The sequence below is a fragment of the Rhodnius prolixus genome, unplaced genomic scaffold, assembly GCF_049639745.1.
Source record: "Rhodnius prolixus isolate KJV_2025 unplaced genomic scaffold, Rpr scaffold_2, whole genome shotgun sequence".
Classification (NCBI taxonomy): domain Eukaryota; kingdom Metazoa; phylum Arthropoda; class Insecta; order Hemiptera; family Reduviidae; genus Rhodnius; species Rhodnius prolixus.
In genome coordinates, this window is record NW_027411592.1 from 10761887 (window position 1) to 10782269 (window position 20383).

The following is a 20383-nucleotide window of genomic DNA, read 5'->3' on the forward strand; positions in this document are numbered from 1 at the left end:
ACCATTACACATATTTTTCTAATGATTTCACAGTAATGTTCGGTACACTCTGAATTTTTTGGAAAGCCGCTAGACCGGAAGTGAGGTCGATTTCTTTTTATCGTTTACTCAATCTTGTTTTCTTTTTTTAAAGGAATGAATTGCAGAGGTTGTTTTAGGAAGATTTGAATCCCTCAAAAGCCCTTTATCACAGTGAATCTGGTTTAGCCAACTTATCTTTAGCTGAAAGAAAATACATAAATAATATATCGTTCTTTAATTTCAAGTCGTATCTTTAAATCAAATATTAGGGGTTTTGTACTGTAACATTTCCAAGAGGTCTCCATTTTTGAACTCTATCGCGTAGAAGTATTTTTTTTTTCTCAGAATATTTAGAGAAAATAAACTACAGGAAATGTACTGGACGACTACTTTCAATCAAGTTTTATTGATCTCGCTATAAAAAAAAAAAAAAAAACATAAATTTTTATAACCTTCAGAGATCTACTAACATTTTATACTGGCCATCTCGTTTTTCTTCTGCCATTGACATTTCCGTTCACCTGCTCTTTTATATGACGCCTGTTAGTGACTGATGTGTTCATGAAGCTTTGTTACAACTCAGCAAATAATTCCTCGCTATCGCAGCGAATGGATCATCACCGAAAGTATTTGATGTACAGAAGATATTAAAATATATCGTCAGGATTACCTTCCAGAGAATTCCCTAAACCTTTTTAATTTCAAAATACTTCGACACCTTGTAAGTATATGAAAAGTATTATGTCTTACTTATTTTTGTGCTCAACTCGATACTTTAGGTTACTTAATTTCCACTTGTAGAAGTGTTAAGTATTAAAGTTTATGCTAAAGTTAAGATTATACTAGTACTTAAGATTAACACTAAAGATTCCTAAAGGGGAAGATATAATGCCCTTCTAAATGTAACGTTCAGATTAATTAGCGAGACATTAAACTTTTTTCAGACCTCGAAGTGGAAAAATCTGGAATCAGTGACTTAATCTTATTACAATTCTCCACTTCTAGCTCAATCACTTTCTTCAAACTCTGAATATTAAAATGTAAAACTCGGCATTACTCTATAAATGACAAGTCATACGAAAACAATTCTACTCATCCCCAAGAACTTTACTGAAATCTAACCTAAACTCTACACATTATTTAGGCAATTCTAGTTCCAAGACAAGATTAAATGACTTAACTTTCTTATATATGAATAGATAGCTAATTCATATGCATTCTAAACATAATTCTCTAATCTAAAAATTCAGAGTAACTTTAGGTTAGATTCCGTGTGGATTGTCTTGTCATCCTATGTCAGCACTACCCAGGGATTTGTAGCAGCACTCTCAAGTTGTAGCATTTCACTAATACTCACTGTTAGATTAGACGTAAGCATTTGGAGAGCGGGACTCCTGGGCTAAGCTTGAAGGCACGAGATTTTAGTGCGGAGGAACTCTCAGCTAATCGCATTTTTATATGTGTGGTTTTGTTTCTTCTTTGTTCTACCAAACCTACAGAGACTTTCCAAGCGATTTATGTGTTTATTCAGTCCGTCGGTGGATCTTCAAAAGGCCTAAGTTCGTCCGCGTGGCCTTTCAGGCTTGTTGGAAGCTATGCATGTATTAAAATTAGGCAAATAGTGAACTTCTCCGCCTATGGAATGAGAATTTTAACCAACTTACCAATCGCTACGACTTTTTTTTTCTTATTCTAACCTTTGCTGCGCTACTGTAGCATTTTTTTTTTTTTTTGCTCAATTACTTTAAGTTTAAGTTTTTAAAATTACGAAAACGATTGCCTGGCCAGGAAAGTTACCTGCTTTTGTGCTGAATGCCTGGAAATCCATGGTACATGAACCAATACTCAACAGAAGACAGTCTTACACACCTAGAATTAACTTCATAGGGTTTCATATTTAGGTGGCTCGAATGTCTGAGAAAATTATGACTTTAGAATTGATTTTCACTCACTTTTATAATCTCAGCAGCGCAAATACGTATATTGCAACTAGCGATGTTTTTTTTTAGGCTCACCGAGATATCACTTTTTTGTTCTGCAGTCTTATGAGATAGTTATAAGTTTAAAGTAATTACTAATAATTATCAATTATTAATGTTTAGTTTATAGCTTAAGGAGATCATGCTGGCTAAGTTATTTTGTAAACATAAAAACTTCTCATTAAGAAAGTGGTTTACCCTAAATGAAAGAATGGTTTTAAAATTGAAAATTAATACATTTACTGCGCAAACTGTCTCCCAAAAAACATTCTGGGTCGCCTCTGATTATTAATATATGTATATCATGTAGCAGTAGTTACTAAAGATAATTAAGTGAGACACTATGGTGGGATATTACATAATTTCCCATCTGTAAAGAAAGCCATTTGCCTATTACTACTAGTGCTGCCAGCAGCAGTTAGGCTCTCCTGGGATGCGGGACACGTGCTGTTAACGACCTTTTCCACCACTACTAGGGTAGTGCTTCCATCTTCTAAACCTGCTTCTAAACTACCTTCTTGCAGCAATGGTTGTTGTCTCTCATAGGTCCATATCATTTAGTAATGCCATGCGTTGCTCATATTGGAGGGGGGAAAAAAAGAGTGGATTTAATAAAGCAAGAGATGTAGAATTTTGTTGTTTTTTCCCCTTTTGAGGTTTCTACCTGGTTAATAATGCACTGGACAGAACCATTTTTTTCAGACTTCGCACTTATCTTCTCTCTGTAGGGATATCCCCAAGCGGCAGCTTTGTTCTTCCCTCTTAAGAGCGGCTTCTAAGATCATCCATATTTTAAATACACATTTTATGTTTTAAAGACACTTGAGCTGGAAATAGTTTTTTTTTTTTACAAATTAGTCTGTGTATATTTGTTCGTAGTAAAAATTTAGAAACATTTAGAACGTTTATCAATTCCTTTTTAGAAATATTTTTTTTTGTATACTTTTTTCTACATGAGTTCAAAATACGGCATACATAGAAAGTGATAACTATTTTTCTATTTCTTTTAGATTGCACATTGAACATAACTGTATTTTAGGAACATCAAATGGTTTATAATTTAAATTTTCACCTCTACATTTCATTACTACACCAATTTTGTTTGTATATTTTAATTAAGGGATATAATCTATTGATTTGTTTATTGCACTGTAAAGGCCGTGATGTCTCCTGTGCAACGTTTTTCATACGAGTACATTCTTGAGTAGGTCCTCTTTGTACTCATCTAACATTTTTAGACAATTCATTATCCCATGAATTCAAAGAACTTAATTTTTAATCTAATTTAGAATTTATATTAGCTGCTATTTCTTCCCACTCTTTAAACCATGAACAATTCTGCTTTATTATTTCTTTTGCTAAAAACCTTTATTTATTTATGTTAAGGATGATATAATGTATTCCACGGCTCTATAAGCAGAGTATCAGTTGAACCCTAAATGAAACATAATAAGGGATGAAGTACACAGAGAATTCTGCTTTACATTGCCGGCGCAATTTTCATTGTGAAATTTTACAAAGTATCCTGGTTCCTGTTTGGATGGTCAGCGTGTGGGCCAGGACATTATGGCCTGACCAGGACACTGCTCAGGGGGATGTTAGTGCTGAAAGAGAGTCATACATTTTAAAATGATTCATTTATGCAGGCACACATCCGGAGCCGGCGGCAAACGCCATTTAGTGGATATGAGGAGAGGGGGCCATAGTCGCTGGGGCTACTAAAACCCCCCTTCTAACCCATCAGCCCGGCACACTCTCCTAATGCCCATATTATCTCGGTATCCTCTGGAAGCCCCTAAAGCATACTGACACCCACAATGACACTACTAACCGCCGACGTTGTCTGGTTAGCGTTTTCCCCTAACCAATCTCTTTATACAGTTAACCGCATGCCGCGCACACTCTTTCCAAACAAACACTGGACGTTCCCCGCCTCCTCCTGGAATTTCCACACTTCTATCTATCTTCACTCTATTTCAAGAGCTCTATTCAACAAAACCGTATAGAGATTCTGGATTGAAGCTCCCTAGAGTTATTAGTAAACAGCAAAAAAAAAAACATAATCGCCATCCGCGATCATCCGGACGCACACAGAACAAGAACGTGTGAATCCCTCGGTCCTTCACCTTCTAATAACACCCTTCCATATCTAGATTATCCAATTGCACTCCCACATTAGTCGGTGCTCCACCACAAAAAGCTTTTTTCTCTTCTTTAGTCTTGTTAATCCTGAATGGTTCCCTTTTGGTCCTCCCAGCTTAATCCAACTATTCCTAGGACACAACTGTGTCCGTTTCATTCTTCTACAACTATACAGAAATAGTTTTTACATATTTTGGATTTTATTATCTATTGTTCTTTCAAAAAAGAAGTTTGGCCAACAATCGTCCAGATTTAAGATTTTCATTTTTTTTCCCGCCGGAGACACGCTTTGAGATAACTGCAAGATTGGTTTTCACAAAAAAAATTTATATTTGCCTGTTTAATAACATAAATTAAATTATTGATAACACAATCGGAAAGTACATAAAATATACTTATGTACCACACTATTAAAATATATTGCAGATTGCACAAAATAAAACGGATACTTTCCGAGGCAATAGTTATAACACAAACCACGTTCCACACAATATGGCTATTGTCTCCTTAAAAGCTATACTAGCGTCACTCTCGATTGTTATACAGAGTTTTGAGGTAGCAGACACCCAGTACCTGCTGTCATCTTCCGGACAAATCTTTTTACCTTGTTTAAAAATGGAGGTGGCGAACTTAGGGCAACCTACCTTATAGTTAGGAATATAGATCATTGTTTTTGGTGACTGATCCAGAAGTGAGAAAAAATATGATCTCAGTTCATAAGCAGACAAGACAGAAGTCACACCAACTTTACAATAACAAAGTAAAAATAATATATTTCAATAAGCCCTGAAGATGACCTAGTCTCTAGGTCGAAAGCTCGGCAAAATAACAAAATAATGACTGAAATTGGCATTATTCTTTTCTTCCTTATATTAATTAAATTATGCCATGTGATAAAAACATATGTTTAGTTTTATTTTTGAAACTTGTATGGTAAAAATAAGTAAAGAATTGCTCAAAACAATTGTTGAGTTCTTTCTATGGTAATAGTGGAATTATTACTCTGGTGACGAGGTTGGGATATTTGATCTTAGGTAGAACATCATAGTGTTACCCGATTGCTGAAACTTTCATACATAGTTTTAGGTAGTTCAGAACACCAGCTTGATTGTAGTTTCTGCGTTGACTTTGATAACTAGTAGTGAAGTCTGCGTAGTTGCTGGAGTAGACGAAACGAAATTAGTTCGCCGAATCTGCAAACCACTGAGCCCAGATCACGCAAAACCAGTTTCAGTTCGCCGAATCTGCAGACCGCTGGACCCACGCAAATTTCATCACCAGTTACCAAAGTCAACGCAATTTCAGTTGATGATGGGAATCATCCTTTTATCGTTTAAGTGTCGATTTGGCAAACTGCAACTGGTTTTGCCTGGTCTGGGCACAGCGGTCTGCAGATTCGGCGAACTAATTTCGTATCGACTACTCCAGCAACTAAGCAGACTTCATTACCAGTTATCAAAGTCAACGGAGAATCTACACTCAGAATCTCAGCAACACTATGATGATCATAGATAGAACTCTAGAATTGTTTTAAGCTATTATTTATTTATGTTTACAATACTAGTTTCACAATTAAAACTAAACATACTTATGTTTTTATCAAATGACATAATTTTATGAATATTAGTAACTATATTGTTACTGAAAAAATTAGGGCTTTAAATATTTTATGACATGATGTCATACTGGGACTTTTATATATTGTGACACGCATTGTTTATACATTTAATGTTTATTTGCAAGGAATTCAGTCTTAAATCTGGAAAAAAGTCATGGCAGTTTTAAAACTCATCAGATACAAATACAGTTAACTTGATAATTATTTCCTAGTTGAGTCTGAATTTATTTGATCTCCGCGATCTGAAGAAAGACCAGAGTCTCGCTGCCTTAAATTAAAATGCTAATAAAAAAGAGAATGCGCAACTTTCAGGCGATAATTCGGTTTCAAATGGAGTTAAAATGAGGAATCACAACTAGAGAAGTGGACAATCAATTGTCCTTAAATCTATTGACTAGAAAAAGAAATATAATTGTATGAACTAATCAAACTTTGAACAGATACAACACAGAAAAGTTTGTTGCACAAAATTTAAGAAGAAACTTGAAATTCTATGAAGTAAGATGGAATTTAGATAAAGCCAGGGATTAATCCAGTATTGGAAAGAGGTTTTTCCTTCAAAGAAAGGATAGACTAGACTAAAGGGCACACTCAAAGGTTTGAGAATAGAAGCTTGTAAAGCCGGCTCTTGGGGTAAAGAGGATTGGCCAGTTGATCAAGACAGTTACCTGAAAATGAGCTGTTAGAAGTTGCAAGCTCCCAGGGGATCTTGTTACCAACGAGAGAATTCCTTCTTGAAAGCCCTAATAATGATACACCTAGGATTCTTTTTTCATGTAACAATCTCTCCCTGCGCCTTTTCTAGAAACTGGTCTGTTATAACAGAGCGCTAGCGTGAATCTATGAAGGGAGTTCTCTAACTGAGGGAAGTCTTCCCATGGGATTGTGATTATAATACATCGTCTCTACTTTACCCTTCAATGTCCTCTTTTTTAAGGGATTAAATCGCATCATGTTAGTTCTTCTAAGACGAATGGTAATATCGATTAGACAGAATATAATAAATTGGTTAGCAGATAGTGAACGTTGGTTGAGAGAGGGTGCTGATAAAGACACTACTTTGGGGCCCCTGGTGGATGCAAAAATAACTTCTCTCTTCTGAATAAATCCATTTTTCTCTTTCTTAGATAGAATGTGGCCATTTTAACATCTGACATACCATAAATAGCTGAGGTGTGCCTAATTTTATTTGTATTTTCTTTTAAAATCTCACCATTTTCTCTTGGTTCAGTTTATCACCAGAAAACTAAATTTTTCAAGCGAGCCTATTTAAAAGATCCAGACTCGTATTTGAGCCGCCTGGAACAGACAGATTTTTGAACACCTGGCATCTCCTCTTATTATTTATTTGTTTTAATCCATATTTTTAAATGTTTCCTTTTTTTTTCGGAATTCTATTCCCAAAAGAGGGCGACCCAATATGTATTTTCTGGCTCCAATATAAATATCTGTGGGGAGAGCCAAAATGCACTAATTTTCTGGACATTCTAACTAATATTTCCCTTTATTTCTTCCATTCTGAAGTTCTTTTTTCTAAATTAGGACTCAGAATATCCTTAGTTCTAAATGATGCCTATGTTCCTTAGTAAAAACATACTTCCTCCCATTCTGAAACAGTTCCTGGCTAAGGTTTTTGAATAAATGAATACTGCCTGATAGCCATCTCCTCCATCCTCTATTTCCTTCTCATCTTAGAAGTTCTTTAGCGATCAATCTTAAAAAAAGGACTACGTTTTTGTAGTAAGGCCCGCCCAGCGACAATGTTCATAATAACTGGAAGACAAAGGCATGTCTCAATATTCTATTTTAGCTTTTGAGGACATTAACCTACATTCACCCTCTAAAAAAAGCACATTGAAATAAAATTATAGATCTAAAAAAATACAATTAGTCTACCAAGTTGAAAGATTATCTTTGAGTCAGTTTCTGAGCAAAAAGTATATTGTAAGTGTTTCAAGGTTGATAACCATTTCTTTAAAAAAACTATGTATTTCTAGTCTTTATTTTCGTACCATATTTAGCTTTAGCTATTTATAGTTTAACCTGAGATAGTTGTAATCTATTACTTCATTTTAAATAAAGCAAACTGGAAAAAACAAAAACAATTAATTGAAGAAATCTGATTTGATCTAGTTATTGACGCCGCTCGTTACTCGCTAAAAGAAAAACTATTTTGGCGAAGTACAACTGTTCTAGCCTAGAATTAGTTAAGAGTTAAGTGATAAGTAATTTTCTTCACGTTTTCGAATCGCTGCAAACTTTCTGTTACAAAAAGAAAATGCTTTTCCTGCCTACAGGATTTCCTTTCCTACTACACCCGCCCGTATCTCTATAACTCCAGTAAGTTTTTCTTCGTACATTTCCTTCGCTTTTTCTTTTATAAGGATTGTTTCTTTTGTAAAGTGGACTTCTCCTAAGTAAGAGTACATCATGGTGGAAAAGAAGTTTTTACCTTGAAAAATAAATTATTCTTTACCTCACTTTAGACATTGTTATAATGAAAAGAATATTGGTGCAATGTGGCACGTTTAGGATAATTGAAGTTCTATTTTTTTTGTGCAGCGAAAGAGAGCAGATGAATTCCGCTTAGTTGTCCTAATTTTATTTATTTTCATTCCCGAAATAGCCACGGATCGGGAAAACCTGATGTGAAAACGCACACGAATTCTCTTCGACTTCTATTTTATAAACTTTTCCGAATTAAATTCCATCCTTCTCAGAATGCCTGAAACTGATTCTCTTAGATAAATTAATTGAAACTAAGGTTATAGATCTACTAAGTTTATGTAAAATCGTAGAAGGCATTTTTAGAAAAGTGAAAAAGGCACTAAGTACAGAGATATTTCCGAGTGCGATTTTTCGGCAACACATTTCCGAATTATACTTTGTATTATTACACAGGGCCCGAAATCATACGGAAATTAAAGGGAGTGCCTACTAAATTCCTCCCTAACTATGAAAGCCCAGAAAAAAATTTACTTGGAAAAATTTAAGAAAATTGATTGAGGCCTTTTTAAGGAAAACCCAAAAAAAAAAAAAAAGTAATCGCCTTTTTTTCTGATGGGGCTTTACGTCCAACTACCACTTAGAATGGGGGCGGAAGCACATACTTTACTATGAACAATTATTTTCTAATAAATAAATAGTTATACCCAGGATTCGAACTGGGAATCACCCACTTACTAAGACACGCCCTTGACCACTAGACCAACACTCACCCCAAAAATAATGAAAATTTACTGAGTAAAGCGAAATTTCCCTCTAATTCCGATTATTCCCACATTTAAAACTTCTTTTTAATAAGTAACATACTACGGTGCAATTTCTTGAAAGAATACTATCGTTTAAAGTGCTATATTAGAGAAGATATAAGGTTTTAAAATTTGGTGGTTTTGCAAGACGCTCAAACTGTGGATGTCAATATCTGGCTTTCTACAGTTGAGAATTCAATGGAAATTCATACAATTGTAGGGAACATTGGTCTTTACAACTGCATGAAATATTATCGTTTAAAGTGCTATATTAGAGAAGATACAAGGTTTTGAAATTGAACAAGGTTTTGAAATCCATGAAATTACCTAAAATAATAAAATACTCTACTATTTTTAAGAATAATAAAATTAAAACAAAAATCATTTAATTGTGACCTAAAATATTTATTATCGTTGTATTACATTCAACAACAGATAAAAATTTCTGTCTAGAACACTCACATCTACTACACTTACAATAGTTGACGTAATTAATTTTCTCGTAAGTTACAATTTGTACTAAAAATTAGACTTCATGTATGTATGTTCACTTAACAGGTACCATTTTCAGAAAAATACCTATAAACTACAAAAAATAATTCAGTAAAATGCTCTCTAGTTAATCAGTTTTGTTCCAAATTTGTATTTTAGATAAATATTTAATCTACGTCCTTAATACTTAAGTTAAGCTAATATGGCACTTAGAGGAAAGGCAAGGTATAAATAAATGCTGTAGAAGTACTGAAGCACTTATATACATAAACATTGAAGTATATTTAAAGTTAAGAGAAATTGTAGGATAATTTGAGTTCGTCGTTTTCTGAATCGATGGTGGGACTTACAGCTGTTATTAAATTTTATTTACCGCGTTTTTTACTTTATTTTGTAGTTTAGATGACGTCTCACTCTACAGTCAGTCGCACAAACTTAATATTAATACTTAACACAATCACAATACTTCCTACCTAGCATAGTAAAGGTTTATACTAAAGTACAATAAGATCGAATAAAACAATGCCAAAATAATATATACAAAAGTAAATAAATCATCTCTTTAAATTATGCAGTCTTTGGTAGGACATAGTTACTTAAAAATATTTCAAAATATCTTATAATAGTTTTTGTATTTCTGCAAAAGTTTTCCCTTTGGTTTCTGGTAAAAAGAAAAAGACGTTGATTCCGCCAAACAAGGTGAACGCACAAAATATACCATAATTCAGATATAATCCGATATGATCTTCTAAAACTTGGTACATTTTCAAACAGATAAATGATAGCACTGTGATGTGAAATATGGTTATACCAGAAGCAATACCTCTGGTACTGTTAGAAAAGAATTCACTTTGTAATGCCGGCATTAATGCGCCTACGCCGAAGGAAACAAAACCCATGAATCCATTGATTCCAGCATATGGTATCCAGTTGATGAAGGTTACATCTATTGTGGTAGCCTCTTCCAGATAGTAGAACAAAGATGTAGAGAAAAGACAGACTGCGCCACCAAAACAGGATATCATTAATAATGGTCGTCGGCCGAGACGATCAACCAAGAAACCTGCACCTATTGTCACTAAAACCAACAACCCTCCAAGCATTACGGTGATCATATCAGCGAGTCTTGGATCTCCGCTAGTTCTAGAGAACGTCTCGGACACATAAAGCAGCACTGTTGTCAAACCACTCATTATTTCGGTCATGGCGACAAATTGTACGATTATCAACGCTTTTCTACCTTCCCTCGTACTGAATATGTCTAGCCACCTTCCTTTGTTGTCTTTTTCCTCTTTTATGGATTCTTGCATGGATTTCAATTCTTCTATCAGTTCTGGATTATCGACGGATTTACCTCTTAGCCAGCCTAATGATTTGGCCGCTTTTTCATGCTTTCCTTTCATCACCAGATAGTACGGCGATTCTGGACACCATAGGAATAATATTAAAAATATCTGTAACAATTAAAGCAAACGCACATTTCAGATTAATCAAATTAGCTGAGCTTAATTTTTAAATCACTGATTGATTGACTTTTTTTGATTAAATATTAATTTTTTGCTGATAAAATATGGAGGTGTGCTAGATGGGTCCTACTGTCAACAAAACCAGAAAATAATTCCTAAAAGAAAAAGAAAGAGAGAGTGTGTGAGAGAGAAATTTTATGATAATGTTGAATTTTATTGAACCATTATTTATCTTTAACTGGATATCCGAAGATAGTAATACTAGGATTATCTCTAGGGTATCCCAGCCAGGTGCCAGTAACAATCACTCATAAAGACCAAACAATGTACATATAATCTTTAGGTTAACATTCACTACGATGAGTCACTCATATAACCCGTGAATAAAATCTAAGGCCGAGACCGGAAATCGAACCGAACACCACAATCCATCTTAGCTTCTGACTAACGCCACACCTCTGACCGCTCGGCAATCGTGGGTGACTTTGAATGCAATGAGTATACAAACGTAAAAAAAATCGGAGTCATTTTCTATGAAATATTAAAAAAAAGGTGGGAAATCCATTCCATAAAAATAGGATCTTGTTTTCATGGATTTGGGTGGCTTTGATACAATCGTGGGCATCTGCTCGGGACCAATCGAAATCTTAAGTTTCGGCTTCCAGTGAAAAACAAAAAAAATAACCTGTTTTTTGGGCTCAGGGTACCACAAAACGGATAAATTTTACGAAAATCCTTGAACTAGTGAGAGAAGATGAGTATTACTGAGATTATAAGTGCAGAGATAATTCATTCATGTTTTAAGTCAATGAATAAATTGTTGCAGTAATTATATAATATCATTGTGTCACTCACTATTAACTGGATGATTCACATAACATCTTGTGTCACATAAGATTGTGATTTATATCAGTGGTATATCAAGGTACTTTGACAGACAACGTAAATAAACGGGTTACCTCAATTTGAGAAATATAAGTTTAATTGTACCGTCATTATCTTATTTAACACACAAATTCTTGTACAAATATATCCAACTATCTAAGATACAAATGCGTTTTATAACCGTTTTTGTTTTTGTCAGATTAATATAATTAGATATATTACAAAACCTTATTACGCATTTTTGTTATGGCACATTATACTTTTTTAATATTTCAGTCAAAATTGTTTTATTAAAAATCTTTTTCAAATCTTCGAATTCACTCAAAAACATTATTTTTTAAAAACCTTACGCGCAAAATCTTACCTTAATAAAGTTAAGAATGACTTCCCAAATTAGAATGTTAAACATAAGATATTAAAACATTTACTTTAAGTGTAAAAAGTTTCAATTTCATTTTGACGATATTTGCAAGCTGAGTTGGAAATAAGATAGTATAATAAATTTGTTGTATGCCCGGCTTTTTCAGTATACAGTGAGAAATATTTGTGCAATTTTATAAATGATGCTACCAATATATCAGAGCTGGTAATATGAATTCTAACGGTAGAAAAAAAAGGAATAATCAGTTCTTATATTGGGTAAAATGGTCTGAATAGAACAGATTTATCTTTCACACACTCGTATATACCTATTTTTCCCATCAGAAACTTGAATTTAATTTAGTTCTTTTAAGATGTTTAAGTGAAGTAATCACCTATTTCTTCAGGATGGCCTAACATGCGCAGCTACCCATTAGATATCGTGGACGGAGGTGGAAGCACATGCTGTACTATTTTTTTTATCATTAAGGCGCGTCAACATCTAAGGTTATTTGAGCGCCCGGAGCTTTTTTCAGTGCACTGCTGGCCTCCGGACAGTGTTCTCTCTTTACAGGCAACACTGTCCATCACCGGACAGTGAGCTGTAAGAAGCTCCTAGAAAGAGAAAATCTAAGGGTCAGCAGCTAGATTCGAACCTGGGACCTCCGCGTGGAAATCCAATAGGCTAACTGCATAGCTAATCCCTTTTCTTTATACTATACTATTAAATTTATTTTAACAAATCAAAAGTAGTAGCATGCGGGTTTTGATCTACACATTTCACTCAAATCCACCCTTCATAATTATAACTACAGTTTTTACTGCAACTATATAGTAGATAACTATAGAATGGTATACCAATCCCCACTTCAAGATGTTTATATCTCTTTAATTCATATGTTTAAACTGATTGGGCTTTCTAAAAATATTGTTATTTTAAAGTTTTCGTTCATTTTCTGGAGACATTGTTAGAATTCTTTTTCGTTATATTCATTTATACTTCTTGAGTAATTGCACAAACTCCAGCAATAGGATGTGTAATTCCTTGTAATGTAATGCGTATATTCTATATTTGGAGTACAACAAAGTGGGTAATTAATTAATTTAATTTAATTTGAGATGTAATTTATTAGTTTAGAAGGCGTTGGAATAATTAATTATAGAGCCAGGTTTAAAAAAAAAATCCAATAGAGAAGCTGAAAAGTTTGAAAAGTAGAAGATTGTAAGTTGTTGCCTTTCGGGAAAATTCAGGACAAACCACCATCACAGAACACTGTATCGTCATACAAGGCACGTGCTAGATATTTATGTTTTGTTAGTAACCATAGGAGCTGATAGCACGTATTTCCGCTGGAAATCTTGTGTCGAAAATTCTCGATAGGAAAAATTCTGTACCGATCACGTAGAGAGAGAGAAATTGAAGGATTAAGAATGTGCTAATGATTTCTTTTTAGTACAGCCAATCCAGTGAATATTGAAAGGTTTATGTTATTTGTGTGGCTGGTATTACCTTCCCACGGGAGCATTAAAAAAAAAAAAAAAAAAAGTTGAAGAGAATTGGTTGGGCCAGGAGGTGAAAGAGTAAATGATTGTGTTGGTATGATGGGAAAAGAAGCGAACAGTCCGGCGCAACCAGGAGGGTGTACACAGCCACATACCACGACGTGCAACCAATAAAAACTTTTACCAACAGTCTGGACTTTTCCAAAGAACAAAGTGACCACGCAGATCTGTCTATCCTCAGTTACCTTTAGTGGGCAAATCTAACTGGAAAACTTTACCAACTTTTATCTCTTAACTAGGAATTAAATTTTATTGCCAGAATATTTACTTAATTTCTTCCTCTTCTAAGAGGAAAAGAATCTATTCTTTTAAGAGGAAGTATTCAGGTTATATTAAATTTTTGAATTTGATTTTTACCGCAAAAAAGTACTGCTTTGATGATATGTACGAAAGTCAGTTTGAGTTTTCTGAATTGGTTGCAGCAGAAGTAGAAAATTAGAAAAATAAAATGTAGAGAATATGGCTGGTTTGATGCAAAGGCAAAGTAGGATGGTTTAAAAGATACAGTTGGGCACAGAGTACTCACCACGACGGACTGTTCATATATAGGGACATGCAGATATCACAACCACTTATAGAACAGTAGGGGTATAAGACAAAAGTTAAAATTCTATATAAAAAAAAACTTGAAATAGGAATTTGCGTGAACCGAGTTTGCTTTACAAGATGAAGTAATTTTTCAAAATATAACAATTTTATAAACATAAATATATATGTATGAATGTGTATTTATGAATGAAAACATAAATTCTATTGGCACAGTAGGCATGAAAAGGAAATGTAAAAAAATAACCTCATTAATAACTCTGATTATAACGATAACAATTAAAAAGACTTGTTTAGAAGATGCCACTGTAATACCCCCATAAAATGTTTACCCCAAGATAGCGACAAGATGCTGGATAAAATGATTAAGTAATAAATCATTTTATTATTATTTTTTTTAATAACAGTCGCAATAAAGATAAAGAAATGGAAACTGTTAGTGCAAACAGTTACGACAAACAATGGAATATAAATCTGATTCTATATTTGTTTAGATTTCCTATGGATTAAATAATTTTCCACCAGAGATTTTTTGTTTTTCTTTAATTGTAGCGTTTCCAGTGATAGTGGTTTTAGAGAATTTCAAAATCAGACCAGGAGATTCTATGCAGTGCGATCCTCAATTGATCAAAAAAACCGTAATCAGCGACTAGCTCGCGATACGAACTTAGAAAGAATGGAAATTCAAGGCGACTACCCAATCGAAGATGGGGCCATTTGGAAGGAAATTTCGAGTGAAAACCCACCAGTACTCGTGCACAGGTTGTAGAACTCGCAGGTCTAAAGACTTCTTAGTCGGCATTGTGTAGGAAAGGTTACAGGAATATTAAGGACCCACAACAGAAATCTTCACCTCTAACAGCTTGCCGGGAGCATGAATACTCGTACATGCCAACTTTTATTTAAAAGTAAATCGATCTGGAAGATCGCAAGTGAAGGTATCTTGATTTTCTACTAAACACTTGAAACTGGTGGTTGAATGGCAGTCAATGGTCAAAGTTGGTCAAAAAAAAAGGTAATTCGAGAAAAAGTTGATGGAATTCTTATTCTGCACTTGTTCCCGTGGGAATGATCATTGATTCCATCCTTAGCTACTAACTCAAGATATTAAAATTTACTCAGCAGAATCTGGTTTTGGACAATTACATGCACGCAGGTTTTGAACCAACGAGATTACCCAACGTCACACACCGCTTATACTAAAGAAAAAATAATTGAAGAACTTGATGACCTCAAAACTTCTTTTACGCCGAACGAAATTTCACACAAAAATGAATAATAGAAGAAAAAATAAATTCTACGTAACTCTCATCGCCAATATCAGAAATTTTTGGTCAAAACATATCAATGCAACAAGCTAAACAAATTAAAAGATAATCAAATAAAATACTACTAAATTCATTAATTAAAACAAGTCAACAAATACAACTTGAACAACGTTGTCTATTGGCTTTATCAACGTTGTCTATAATCCAGAATATCCTATTCTAGGGCATTAATTTTAATAATTTTTAGACAAACAGAAAACATCCATGCCCTGACATCGTTTCGAACAAAAAAGCTCCGGGCGCCAATAACCTAAGATGTTGACGCGCCCTAAATCATAAAAAATAAATAAATAAATGATAAAGCAGGAACAATTTTTCATGAAAAATTAAGCGTTTGGACTCCATAATTTCCATTCTCCGAAAATGAAGGTTACTTTTAATTATCTAAACGTGTCTCTAATTAGTAAGTAAGTAGAGTAAAGTAATGCCAATTATTTGAGTACAACATCTGTTTTATGTCAGTTTTACGTCCAACTACGATCAGATGTCGTGGACGAAGGTAGACAGCAAACATATTTTACTTAAATATCACGTATTAAATATAGTCCAAACCTCCAACTAGGAATCGAATCCAGTACCACTATAAATCTTAGATTTGCGACCATGTCTCTAGTAGAGACTCTCTACGCTAGCCTACTGGGGCGCCTAGAACCCTTACATTTAGAACATATTTATATTTAACAGATATTTATGTTTTACATCATACCCTCTCCAATCCCAATTATCAAGGTTGTAATACATATTTAGTAATGCAATCATTATATTTATTTTAAATCTGTGTTGGTACAAGTTTATTGTACTAAACACGCATGTTAACTATCTGTTGCGTTGTGTACCATCATAACTATATATATAACGTAACACTTAAAAGCTTGATGAGAGTGATACACGATGATAACTTAAATTATAATGCAAATATAAAAGAAACTTACAGTTGGCGGCGCCAAAGAAAACCATGTTAATCCTTCGTAATTAAATATGGCACCAAATACGTATTCATATAGTATCCCAAGATACCACATTCCTTGAAAGAATGCACTCAAAGCACCTCGTAATTTCGGACCAGCGATCTCTCCCAGGTACATAGGTAGTACTGTAAACTGTATAGACATCGCCATGCCTGGAAAACGTAGAAATGCTGTTACACATTGCTTCAAAAGATAATAATTTACAACAAAAGAGACTGTGGTTTACATTTTGTACATTACTTAAATAATCAATTGCTATTTTTATTATACAGGTGATTACAATAAAATGGCACTTTAGTCTTGAAGTTTGTTAAAAATGAAAATAGATTGCTGCTATAAGGAAGTCAATGTTGAATATGAAATTGTGGTTTACGATTGAAATAGAAGCAGTAGAGCCATACAATGTGTCATGTTTTGGCGTAAGGAAAACGCCATAATTAAAAACGGATTGAGATAAGACAAACCAAAGGCGGTTATTTTTACTATATTTTTTCAAGCTCTATCGCCCTATTTGTTTTGATGACCTTAAGCAAGACCAGGCTGTGTTATAGAAGTTTGAATTTCGAGCAAATTGAGCGAACAAGCTACGTTTTACACTTCTTGGTTGATTGTCCGCGTAGAAGCGTGCGTAACTATTTGGGTTTAAAGTCTCCGCATGCAACTCTGGCTCATCACCACATTCAATTCACTTTCAATTCTATGAACTAATCAAATAGATCTTCTAGGTTGCCATGGCCTGCCTTTACAAATCCAACCTCCGTTATCTAATCTTTTAACCTCATAATACTTCGCATTATTTTCGTTTGATCTCATAGAAAAACTGATATAGCACTAAATAACTCAAATTTCTTGTATCTGGTGGATGCAACAGTGAGCTCTTCCCTTGTACTCTGGTGTGATTACTTTTCGCGACATAACTCACAGTCTTTAGAAATGACTTTAAATTATTCACTTTACAGAATTAATTAAAAGAGAATAAACTTGAACATTTCATTAAAAACAAAACCATTTCAACTATCAGTTCACCTTGTACGGATCTCATGATGTAGAGGGTAGTGACCGAACGATATGTCAGTGCTAATATCCAGGTAAGTATGTAGATTGGAGCGGTGATCAACAGCATTAATTTGCGGCCCCATCGGTCGACTAGAAAACCAGCCGGTATCGGCGTAACCAGATTACCAACTTCAATTAGTGCCACTACCCAGGAACCTTGGTCGGCCGTTAGTGGTATAATGCTGTTTGGCTGCTCCAATCTGAACAGCAGTGGCGTGATCCATGTGTAGGTACTGCCCGCACAGAAGATTGACAACGAACCTGTAATCCAATCCAAACTGTCATTAATTTAGGAATTACCCCTAATTTATTATTTTTAGATTCCTGAAATATTTTATTTCATATACTTATTCATTTTTTTCAGCAAAAGGGGAATTAAACGTTACTTCATCACATAGAGATTCGCTTCCTAGGACTATACTTACACATGCGACGAACATATAAAGAAAACTTGTCATACGTTGAAAACGAGATACTTACTGGATAAACGTAAACTTGAAAAACTATTCAAACTAGACATAAAAAGCAAACAAACTAAATGATTAGAAAGCTATATTAAGAACAATTTGGAATTACGGATTTGGGGAAATGCCAAACCGACGCAGAGGAATAGAAGTATCCCTTCCAGATTAACAAAATAAACAATAAAAAATCCATTTTTTAATAGGCATACGTATTAAAAAAAATTGATTTAAATTTAAACTATTTTAAAATTAAATGAAATCATTAAATAATTAATCAACAAAAAGATGATCGACCACTCACTAATAAAAGCGGCTATAGTTTGCCTAACAATACTGTTGTGGTAGAACATTTTCCATACCCCACCGCACCTTTTTACTGGACCAGCGATTGCCTGCAACTGCTCACTGACGACAGGAATATTCTGCAGTCTGAATGAATTTCGAAATTTTATCTTCTCTTTTCAAGGTTGTTTCTATACAACCGCTACCCCCTATTCCTTCTAAATATCTTGTACTTCTTTCAATTATTTATAGAGCTTTCTTAGTTTAGTTCTGATTTATTTTTTTAAATCTATTTACACACTAATTCAAAAGTAAGTATTTATTTACAAATTTACGTAATTGAGTTCTTTTTCCTTATTACAGATTGATCTATTTCTGTTGTTACCATATTTAAAAAAATGATCAACGTTGTATAGTATAATAGAAATTAACCTTAATGAAAAATTAGTTAGACATAAGACATAGACATAATTTATTTGTTTCAAGATACATATCTCATACAAAAGAGTTTGGTATAATCATTATCATTTTTTCCCTCAATTTTCAAAAGAAATTATAAATAAGTAATCAAAATATAGAACACATGTAAAATAATTAAATAAAATAATGGAACAACAAATTAAATATTTACTTTCAATAGAAATAAAATAATAATAATAATAATACTATAGATTACTATGATTAAAACTATTCATTTCTTATAAATGCTCTCAAATTGAGCGACCCTACTATCTACAAATAAATATTGGCCTGATCTTTATCTTGGATTTTCAGCAATTTCGTTATTTTAACCACTTTGTCATTCACCCCATTCATATATTTTGCCAGATACTGCAATCTTAAAGGTTCATACAAAGGGGAATTTTGTCAAATAATGTTCTAAATTCTCTGGCAATTGGCATTTATATATAGAACAGTTCTCTGGCCCTTCAAATTGATGGAGTACCCCATTCTAATATAGTTTAAAATATCTATAATTATTTACCCTCAATTGGCTAATCAACCTCCTTTTGGCTATATTTTGAACAAAATGTAAATATTGTTCCCCCAAACCAAAAGTTGTTAGATTTCGATAATAAATATTATAATTTGAATTTATAACCGCTTCAGAATCTAACGACTTATGGTGATTCATATACCGTTCAATTACGTTCGAGGTTTCCCTTAGTATTGTCTGGATATCCTGATTCAAAACCCATCCGGATCCCACCGTATCTAGTTTTTTTTAAATTTGACTGAGCCAGTTGTAGCATAGATCATTACGCTCCCAAGTGTTAACCGCTTTAAGTCTTTCATAACACAGTCTGGGTAACGTAGATGGTGGCATGGTAAGTATTCTGTGCAGCCAGCGCCAAGCATGCGTTTCACCACTTCAACTTCCACATGCCTCAATCCCAGTTCCATTCTCGTAAAATGCTTTGGAGTAGTCCGAGGCTAATGGTAAAGCGCTTTATAGAATCTATAAGGGATCAATTCCAATCTATGACAGTGTAATGACCCCCTAATTTCGGCGGCATAAAGTAAAACAGACGTAACCATAGAATTATAGAGCATCGTTTCTGTATCAAAAGATTTAGATTTTGCCTTACTTAAAATGCGTCTGACATTTGCTGCCGCTATCATAGCTTTCTTTAGTTACAGAATCAACATTCTGATTAAATTTTCCCGATGAGGCAAACACCACTCCCAAATATTTATAATTTTCCACTATTTCAATTTTTGTATTTTTAAACATGAGGTGTTTCATCTGTTTCTTTTTACGCCCTCGACGAAATACTATTGCCTCAGTTTTCTGCTGATTAATTACAAGTTTATTACTGTCGCAATATTGCTCAAGTAATTTTAGTTTGCAGCTGGCATCTGACCACGAGCTTGATAAAAGAACCAAATCATCAGCAAACAGTAAAGTATTAACCTCATTACGCGAATCAATAGCTACTCCTCTGACGTCATTTTGTTCAA

General features: G+C 34.0%; 2 protein-coding genes across 10 annotated transcripts in view; one reads left to right on the forward strand and one right to left on the reverse strand.

Annotated features, from left to right (window-relative positions):
* LOC141450413 (uncharacterized) overlaps positions 1-20383 on the forward strand; it is a 645025-nt gene that overhangs the window by 129609 nt on the left and 495033 nt on the right. The gene's annotated exons all lie outside the window — the stretch shown is intronic.
* LOC141448920 (facilitated trehalose transporter Tret1-like) lies at positions 9396-18572 on the reverse strand. The gene is made up of 4 exons (XM_074117787.1): positions 18441-18572; positions 17646-17936; positions 16584-16771; positions 9396-10957 (listed from the first exon to the last, which is right to left on the reverse strand). The coding sequence occupies exons 1-4, from the start codon at positions 18487-18489 to the stop codon at positions 10121-10123; spliced, it is 1365 nt and encodes a 454-aa protein (XP_073973888.1). The 5' UTR covers positions 18490-18572; the 3' UTR covers positions 9396-10120.